The sequence below is a fragment of the Metopolophium dirhodum genome, chromosome 4, assembly GCF_019925205.1.
Source record: "Metopolophium dirhodum isolate CAU chromosome 4, ASM1992520v1, whole genome shotgun sequence".
NCBI classification, from domain to species: Eukaryota; Metazoa; Arthropoda; class Insecta; order Hemiptera; family Aphididae; genus Metopolophium; species Metopolophium dirhodum.
The window spans coordinates 26,961,443-26,971,975 of record NC_083563.1 but is presented as its reverse complement, the minus strand read 5'-3'; the positions used below and the strand labels follow the sequence as shown (position 1 = coordinate 26,971,975).

The following is a 10,533-nucleotide window of genomic DNA, read 5'->3' as shown; positions in this document are numbered from 1 at the left end:
TGGACCGCAGTACCCTGCTTTTTTTTTTCGTCGTTACGTTATCTCAGAACTTCCCAGGGAATGGAGATATTCAATTAAATGATATCTAAGGGACGACAATGTAATATAGTACGTTATAAACTTTCAAGTTTTAATTAAATGTGCGCTCATGAGTGATGAGTCGTCTAATCTATATAAAATCTAATCTTTATAAACGTCGTTATTGTTCCGGATCAAAATTAATTGTCCACTCATCACCAAGTCCCTTTGGATTTCAGGAGAGACAATGTTTAACCGACTGGAAGAAATTAATTCGTTGCTTTTCACTATAATATTGAGTACCTATTTTAGTATTTGAGCATATAATTGTAAAAATTAATATGTACGTTTGAAAAGTACGGTTTGTGTAAATAAGTTTTTATTAATGGAAAAACTGCGAAGCGAAAGCAACCTAGTTGTACAATAACAAGTAACAACAAGACAGAACTACAGAAGGCGATATTGTTGTTAAAAAAATAGACGTCACCCATGACCTTGAATATTTCCCCTCCACCGTCAGAGGCGTCGATCAGCTGCTGTCGGGACGACGGCGTGCGCGTGCCGTACGAACCGGAGGACGAGTTCACGGTTCACTGTTGTCAATCGGCACTCAGCACTCGTTATTGCCCCGTTACGGACGTCGACCGATCGTTTCGTCCCAGTCCGCACGCTGCACCAAAGTGCATTGGTATTATAGTAGTCCCAGCTCGTGTCCCGTTCCGTCTCTCGTCCGTCCCGTCATGGAACCGGTGCTAGTGCAGACCAAGCCGTACGAAGGCCAAAAGCCCGGAACCAGCGGCCTGCGCAAGGCCGTCAAAGTATTCCAGCAGCCCAACTACACGGAGAACTTCGTGCAGGCCGTGCTCGGCGCCGTCCAACCGTCGGCTACCGGCAGCACCTTGGTGGTCGGCGGCGACGGCCGGTTCTTCTGCACGGAAGCCGTGGACGTGATAATTAAAATCGCCGCTGCCAACGGGGTACGTGACGTGACCGTAGAATAATAATAATATGTTATTACAATTTAACGTGGTGTACTGTTGTTCGGACATGGAGGAAAGGCGTTTATTGACAATTTTTCTTTGCCCAATCGTTATTACAATATTATTATACCTACCTACGCCCTTGAACCGTCGAGATTTCTAAACCTTTTCCGAAGCACCTAACCTTATCTTTTTTTTCTATAGACAGCCAGCTAGGTTCCCACCTACCGTTTAACTTCGTTTTTCTCCTCCCACAAGACCCACACGGTACACTGTTGCTTTTCATCGATACTGGTTCACAGACTCACTGTGGTTGTTTGTCGGTTAGAATATTATGACAGACACAGACGATACCCACGACCCTCCGAAAGGATTTTTTTAAACATACATTTATGTCTCAGAATTGTTAATAGGCAGACGTTATATTATTTATCGTTCGTTCGTCCTATTTCACAATGACTACCTATGGCACGACATGTCTGGTTTCATTTGCAAAGGTTCGTGTCGTTATGCGTACCTAATGTGATCTTAATAATATTGTAGCGAGACACGAGTGCACGAACGTCGTAATTATAATATCATTAATGCACCAATAAGTATTATTAGACACTATATTACGAGCCATGTTTCATACTGGAAAACGTACACTTAAAAAAATATATACTAAGTAAGCATTTTTTTCATTTTTTTGACGTGGGCGTCCGAGTTTTCGATTACTATAGTATCAATATCAAACACAGAACGAAAGAACAGAAAGTTAGAATTACTATTATTCAATATTGTTTTTTTTTTTAAAAAAAATATGAAATGAATATTATGAAATCGCACGATAAGTCTAGCGCGTAATACACTAGGCCATATGCATTATCATTTATCAGCTCTGCACTATGAATAAATTACGAGTTACGACGTCTTGTTATCTTTATCTACATATTATAAAGATAAACTATAATATAACCTTCCCCCTCCTTCGTGTTGCCGGTAAAGATAACACCTACAGGTACGCGGACAGCGATTAACGGTTTTTCGGTTGATTTTCTTATACTTTTTCTGCACCCAATGGCCAATGTTATGCAATAATATGCATAAATAGCATAATACGATTAATACGTAAATACCTACTACATAATATTATGTAAAACAGTAATAGCTATTTCCGTAGAATAATTGGTGTTTACGTGTATGTTTGATATATAGTCCCTCCTCCACTACTATGATTTTCAACGGGTTCTTAATGTTCTTATAAAATCATACAGCATTCGAATTTTTTTACAATATTTTCCACTATAGTTGATATATTATAAATAGCTCAAGTCTGCTCAGGCCGATAGTTGATAGCTGGATACTGTATAATTTGTATTGTATTGTTGACAATATGTTTTAAAAAAAGAGAGAGTGTAGCACTGTAATTTGTGTAGGTAATAATAAGAAACATACATTTTTAATTCTGTGTTGATATTTTCTAATAAATATGCCTTATTTTTGGTGGTGAGTCGACAATATAAAAAATAGCTATTACATTTTTTTATCGATAAGTTTGGTTAATAACTATTAATGCCATGTACATATTATTTAATCTAAATGTTTACATAGCGATAAATTATTAATTATGTAAATAAATGGTTGAAGTTGACTTTCAATAGTCATAGATAATAATATGAAATAAGTACCTAGGAAGTAAATAGATATTTTTAAACCATTGGCTCTTAAAATAATAAATGAGACCAGTTTTATGATATTCTATAAATAATACCTAATCTAAATATTTATTTTTAAATATTGAATATGAAGTTTACTAAAATTAAACTAATGTAAGTACCTACTGTGATATTATCGCTAAACTATTGGACAGTGCTCTTAAATGTGAAATTATCAGAGTAGTAATTATCTGGTGTAAGTTTGTTTGTTATATGAATTATCAATTTAAAACTTATTTTTTGTTTGATCTCCAGGTAAAGAAATTGATTGTTGGACACAAAGGAATTCTGTCAACACCAGCTGTGTCCTGCATCATTCGAAAATATAAAGCAACCGGTGGCATAGTACTTACAGCTAGTCATAACCCAGGAGGTCCTGATAATGATTTTGGTATTAAATACAACACAGCCAATGGAGGTGGGTTCTAATGTGTGATTAAACAAATTATAAGAACCATAATAATTGTCTAATACCAATATTAATATTATTTTAATTGTTTTTTTTTTTACTGTTTTAAAGGTCCTGCTCCAGAATCTGTTACAGATGCCATCTATGAGCTAACCAAAACTATCACTTCTTATAGTATTGTACCAGATTTGAAATGCTCTATAAATTATTGTGGCTTACAATATTTCCAAGTATAAATTTAATACAACATTTATTCATAAACTTGAAAATTAAATATAAAAATGTTATTTTTAGGTTAGTGGCAAAGAATTTGAAATAGAAGTCATTGACTCTGTTGTAGATTACCTTCAGTTGATGAAAAGTATTTTTGATTTTGATGTTATTCGCAAGTTAATCCAAGGGTCCAATAATAAAGCTCCTTTTAATATTCTTATTGATTCAATGAATGGAGGTAATAAATAAGAAACATATTAATTGACATGATCTTATGGTCATTCTTATAATGTCCGGTTAAGTGTTTAACAGGCAGAATTCTATCAGTAACACAGAAGGAATTCTGCCAGTTATTGTTATCAGGCCACTTACCGGACATTGTAAGAACGATCCTTAATCTTATTGATTTGATATATTTTGGTATAATTTAATTATATTTTTTTAGTTGCCATTTTGTCTGATCTATAATTTAGATTTTTTATTTATTTCTATTAAAAATTAAAAATACTTATGTTTTTAGTAACTGGACCTTATGTAAAGAAGATTTTTATTGAAGAATTATGTGCGCCATCAAATAATGCTATCAATGTGATACCTTTAACTGACTTTGGTGGAATTCATCCGGACCCTAATCTCACTTATGCTTCTGGCCTTGTAAAATCATTACAAGAAGGAGAGTATGATCTTGGTGCTGCTTTTGATGGAGATGGTGTAAGTTTTTGTACAACATAATATGATGATTTGAAATTCTATAAACTAATAGAACAAATAAGTATTTATAGTAAGAATATATACTTATACAGTTATACTATATTCTGTCCAGCAATGGAAATCTAACGTAGTTGTGTTTGAGCTTCTATATTATAATGTTTGAAACGGAAAATGTATGGTGATATTATATTACTGATATGCTTGGGACTTAGGTTTAGAAAAAAATAAATACTATTCCTGTTACTAGACATATATTTACTCTATTTTAATTTTCAAATTTTATTTTAGGATCGTAATATGATTCTTGGTAAAAAGGCATTTTTCATCAACCCAAGTGATTCATTAGCTGTTTTAGCAAATAATCTGGAATGTATCCCTTACTTTAAAGTAAATGGTATTAGAGGATTTGCCAGAAGTATGCCAACAGGTGCAGCTGTGGATAGGTAAAATACTCTTCAATATCTAAACAAAAATATTATTTACAAATTAAAAAAAATAATGTAGGGTGGCAGCAAAACTAGGAAAAGAAATTTTTGAAGTGCCTACAGGTTGGAAATTTTTTGGAAATTTAATGGATGCAGGTCGTTTGTCACTCTGTGGTGAAGAAAGCTTTGGGTAATATTGAGAAATGCTAGACTAAAGTTCAGGTTCATTCACAATAGTTGTTTTAAATTTTATTTTTAGAACTGGTTCTGATCATATTCGTGAAAAAGATGGTATATGGGCTGTTCTGGCATGGTTGTCAGTGTTGGCCAATACTGGAGAGTCTGTAGAGACGATACTTACTAATCATTGGAAAACTTTTGGACGTAATTACTTCACCAGATATGATTATGAAAATTGTGATTCTGAACCATCTAACCAACTTATGTCAGATTTGGAAAAAAAAGTTACCGATCCTGCAATTAAGGGCCAGAAATTTATTTATGGTTCAAAGGTTTATATATTTAAACAAGCTGATAATTTTGAATATTGTGATCCTATTGATAAGAGTGTCACTAAAAAACAGGTAAGTCGATTTTCTGTAGAGCATAAAAAATGGTAATTTGCAGAGAAAAACTTAATTACCTTACTTAATAACAACAATCAAAATAAAATATTTTAATTTATTGGTGTATTTATCTAATTTATAAATAGGGTATAAGAGTGTTATTTGAAGATGGGTCCAGATTTGTGTTTCGATTAAGTGGTACTGGCAGTAGTGGTGCTACTATTCGTTTATATGCTGAATCATATGAACCGCCAACATCAAATATTTTAGAAGACGCTCAAGTGGCTCTTAATCCTCTTGTCCAAGTATGTAACATTAAACCAATTTAATAGGTATAGTAGGCAGTAGGTACAGTTAAATTTCATAAAAGTAGACATTTATGATACCAATCAATATTTTAAGTAATGAATTAACTAACTATGTAGTATCTAAAAGTTCTTTTTAATATTACATTTTTTTTTAAAGTTTAATATAATAATTAACAAAAAAAAATTTTGTCCGAAGTTTCAAAAAGTTTGTTAAACACTGGATTAGATCTACTGACAGGGTCGGACTGGCATCAAAAAGCGAACTGATCATTAAGGTAATACTAAAAAATGCTCTCAACTTCTCTATTTTTGTATTTAAATAAGATAACAATTATATGGAATGAAGAAAAAAACATATTATAATGATAAACATTTTAGATAAAAGTTTAATATTTTAAACATATACTAAATAATACTTATTATATAGTATAGGTACTATAAAATTATGATATATATATATTAATAAAATAATTTATAACAATTTGTTTGACCTTAAAAAATATGAAACAATATCTTTATAATATGATAATAATCATTTAAATGTAAATAATTAAAAAACTTAAATAGATTACAATTTAATTCAACAACAGTTTGGAAAGTTCATTAGAACTCTTTCCAATAGTATCAACTACACATTCACCGATACCGATAAATTCAAAAGGTTCCAGTGCCTGATTGGTATTTTTATATTTATATTAATATTAATATTTTATATTTTAGAATTATTTTTTGTGTGACTGCAGTTTTTTGATGACTGTTCTGATATGAACTGATTGTCGCCCGCAGTCTAATTATATATATTTGTATTAATTGGTGTATGTGTGTGTGTACATCATTCCGTCAAACGACCAGCGAGCAGTTATTATAATATTATTATGATTCATTTGTTAGAGATATGTTGATAATATTCTTATTATTTTATAAATCTAAAATCAATAAGGAGTCTTCAAAATGTTAAGGGGATTCGATACCGTGATTTTCTGTTTTTATCTAACACGCGCGCGACATAGGATTTTAGACGGGTTCTTTGCCAAACATACAAATTGATATAATAAAGCGATAAGAATTCTGAAAACAGATTTGAATTTGTCGTCAAGTCTACTTTAATACTTTAAATAGACTTTCCTACAATTTTGTTTTTTTGATTTTAACATTTCCAAAAATTGAAATAAGACAATTTTTAAATACTCTTTTTTAATATGACGTTTTTAGGAGTTTGGGGGGGATAATATTAAACATTTAGGAAAGTTGATTTCAAGTAGACTTGACGACAAATTCAAATCTGTTTTCAGAATTCTTATTGATTGATTATATTAATTGGTATGTTTGACAAAAAACACGTATACAATACTATGTCGAGCGTGTGTTAGACAAAGACAGAAAATCACCAGGTGGAATCTCCTTAAGACGTGTTTGATTCCAGTTACTAAATAAATAGTACCTAATCTTATAAAATATGAACATGAAGTTTGGGGGCCAGTCCGACACTGTCTACTGAATTGTTCATTATAATGAATTGTTTATTGTTTTGAGCCGTGCCGGATAGGGAAGAAATAACTTACCAGGCTGTCCGCTGCCCACCGGGTTTTGCCCAGTAACTCTTTGGCTTAACCCGGGCCTGGTTTTGAGTATCTGATGCTTAGTGTTGTAAAATCTTGAACAATGCGTGCTCAATAACTATTTTTATTGAAAACAAATTATATTTAATAATAATTGTATTAATTATTTATCATTTATCAACAATATGTTTAAATTACAGATAGCATTGGAGATTTCTAAACTGGTACAATTTACTGGACGTACTTCTCCAACTGTCATTACGTAAGGACCCTGTGTTTCTTTATTCGGAATGAATTATTTAGTTTTCTTCAAAAATGTTCTTGTTAAAAGTTCTGTGATTTTTAAATGTAGTTTACTAAAATAATTTGTTAGTTAATATATATAGTAGTTATCTATTTAAATAACATTATGATTAAAGTAATTTCTATTTTAAAATAATTGAATAGTAAATACCTACTTAATAAAAATACATTATATTTATATAATATATATACATAATTTATAAAATTATGAATTATTTAAGAAAAAATATTCATACAAATTTAAATGTATTACTGTTAAAAACAATGATAATTTTGATCAATAAAAGTTTTAAATATCCTTTTCCTTACCCAATACATATTTTTTATATTTTTAACACATGCATTGTATTATATTAACTCTTGTTATGATTTTAATTATATTTTATTATTAGTTATATATATATATATATATATAATATATATAATTATTATACATATAAATAAATCTGTAAACCATGTTCAGTATGAACAATGTGAATTATCAATAATTCATTATATCTGATTCATTTATAACTATCATTTTATGTAAATTATTTGGGTATTTTATTTTTACAATATTTCAATACGATTATAAGTATGTATGGTTGTATTGTGAACTAAGTCTTAAGAATATGTTCGTTAAATCAGTTATTAATTTGTAAGTATAATCTTACTCTGAAACTTAAAAAAATTAGGTGGGGTTACCTTTGAAAGTTTTTGTTGATGTTGTTTTTGATCTGTAAAGGGTAATTAAAACTCTTTAACCAGTTGATACTGCCAATAGCTTGTGGAGTCTAATTTGCCCGATGGGATTTTAAATGTTGACTCGATTAATGTTATAAATTATAAATTTAAATATTATTCTAATTTAAACTTTAAATGTGTTTTAGGTGTATAATATTGCCTATGGCATATTTTAAAATAATTATGTGCTATGCACTGTATAGGTTAAATAATTGTAATAGTATAAATGTGATATGTGAAAATGTGTAGATAATAACTATAGCTATATAGATAAGATAAATAGATTTGTATTACTGTTTACTTAAAAGGATGTCAGTGCACCGTTTGTTTTCTCTATCTAATCAATCCACGCAAAACATGGCAAATTTGCATTCAGCAAAACCATTTTTGTATTGATAGTTTTAATATTAGTGTGTACCTATTATCAATGTAAAACTTATATTTGTATGTTATTTTTTTTACAATATTTAATTTTTATATACAAGTTATGAGTAAAATTTTACAATTTAATAATGCTCATATATCGCAAAGAATGAAAACATACAACATACTATCCAGTTAATGAGATAATGTTTTTAACTTTAAGTATTAAAATTGAACAATTCACCTCCCAAAATTGATTCTGCTGAATAGAAATTTTCTATATTGGGTGGGTCAGAGATAAAAAAATTAATCTTGTGCTGACATCCTCTTAACTTATTTCGAAGTAAAACTCAATGTACTGCAATTTGCATCATTTAAATAATAGTTTTGGTTAACAATTTATAATATTAATAACAATAACCTACATTTGTATGCGAGAATAAAGGTTTTATAAATTAATATCAATTGATTTAGTCTCTAGATATTTATAATATGATACTTAACAACAGATTTCTGCTGATCACTTTAAGGACAAAATAATGTATTTTGTATGATACTAAATTAGTATAAATGTGTAAGTGGTTATAAATTAATACAATTATTGATGTAATATTACTTATGTTATTGAATATATTATAAAGATTGGCACACATATATAAAATGCAATTTTTTTCTTTAGGATATTTTTTTATTGTAATTCGTTTACAAGAATTTCAACCATTTTTTAAAATATATTTTGGAATGAAATTGTTTTGAATATTTAATATGAGTACATATTACATGTTATAACATTATCATATACCTATTTGTACATTACATATTAAAAAAATATACTTTAAATTTAATCACTGAAAAAATGTATAAATAGATGCTTCATATGTGTGTGCTTAACCTAAGATTATAAACATTTCTTTTTGTATATTATGTTAGCTAATAAAAATAACTTAGGAAGATAAAATATTAAGAATAAAAATAATGTATTTCTACATTTTTAGTAAATTTAAATAATAATAAAAAATATTTATGTATGGTATATAATATATACATGAATGAATAGTAAATTCTCATATTTTACTTCTTAATAATTACTTCTTACTACCTAGTTATTTATGTTGTAAAGATAATTATTTGTATTATTTGTAAAGCTGTTTTATATATTAGTCTTATTGAGGCATAAATTAATTTAATACCTAATTAAAAATAGACATTTACAGTAAAATATTTAATTACTGTACTTATGATTTAAGTTTTGTATTTTAATATTATTTGTTGTAGGTTTGATACAATATTCATCCTAATTTTTTGTTGTTTTTATAATACTTTATATATTATAAACTTGATAAATATTATTGTTTTTAATTATTCCTATATATAGCTTAGTACAATTTATAGTACTCAATTATTTACCAAACCTAACATTCAATTGTCCAGTTGACGCAATATAATATTTATAAACACAATTGTCAATTTGGGTTAAATTTATGGGGGTGCTAGATTTATGTTGACTAAAGTGAGCCCGCCCCCCACGACCCCCTCCATTCATACGCCTTAATTGTATACACCTTCACATTAAATTATAAACAATTACAGATGTCTGTAATTACATATAACCTATGGTCCCACGAGTGAACATGCCGGTTCTGCGCATTCCCCTACGTCACCCTGTTATCGAAACTAGTCCCCCACGACAGGGTGTCGCGCGGGGGAACCAGTTTTGGTCGGTGCGCGGCATGATCTCTCGTGGGACAGAGTATTGTAAACAAAATATTCATCAATATCTTCGTGGTCTTGCAAAAAATCAGCAAATTATGCCTATGTTTTCGTTTTTGTTGGTAATCAATTTATTTTAAATCTTTTAGAGCTTTTCCATCAGTATCTTTAAGTTCATCTACCCAACAACCAACTAAGTTAATTTAACTTAATGATTTAATTTTGTTAAATTAATGATAATAAACATAGTTTAGTAATTTACTGTTTACATTTTTAAATTAAAATTATTAATCATTAATGCATTAAGTAGGCAAGCATATAAAATGGTTTTCTTATTGCAAATATAAGCTCTTATAATCTTATATCTTAATATAGGTATAAGGGTATATATTAATATGGGAACTACTGAATTAGTGTATTATGCTGTATTATTACAACAATAAATTATGAAAAATCAAGTACGCATCTAGCTTTTCCAAATAAACAAGATAAGTCAAACTGCTAAACTATGTTTTAGAATAAGCCTTGGTTTAGCGTACCTCTTAGAT

The 10,533-nt window shown here is 29.3% G+C and overlaps 1 protein-coding gene across 1 annotated transcript; it reads left to right on the top strand.

Moving 5' to 3' along the window:
• Window positions 1-603: 603 nt before the first annotated feature.
• Window positions 604-7,504, top strand: LOC132944007 (phosphoglucomutase). Its single transcript, XM_061013211.1, has 10 exons — window positions 604-995; window positions 2,951-3,113; window positions 3,216-3,334; window positions 3,399-3,555; window positions 3,838-4,028; window positions 4,317-4,471; window positions 4,533-4,643; window positions 4,713-5,037; window positions 5,166-5,324; window positions 7,087-7,504. Exons 1-10 carry the CDS (start codon window positions 759-761, stop codon window positions 7,150-7,152), a joined length of 1,683 nt encoding a protein of 560 aa, XP_060869194.1. The 5' UTR covers window positions 604-758; the 3' UTR covers window positions 7,153-7,504.
• Window positions 7,505-10,533: the final 3,029 nt, after the last annotated feature.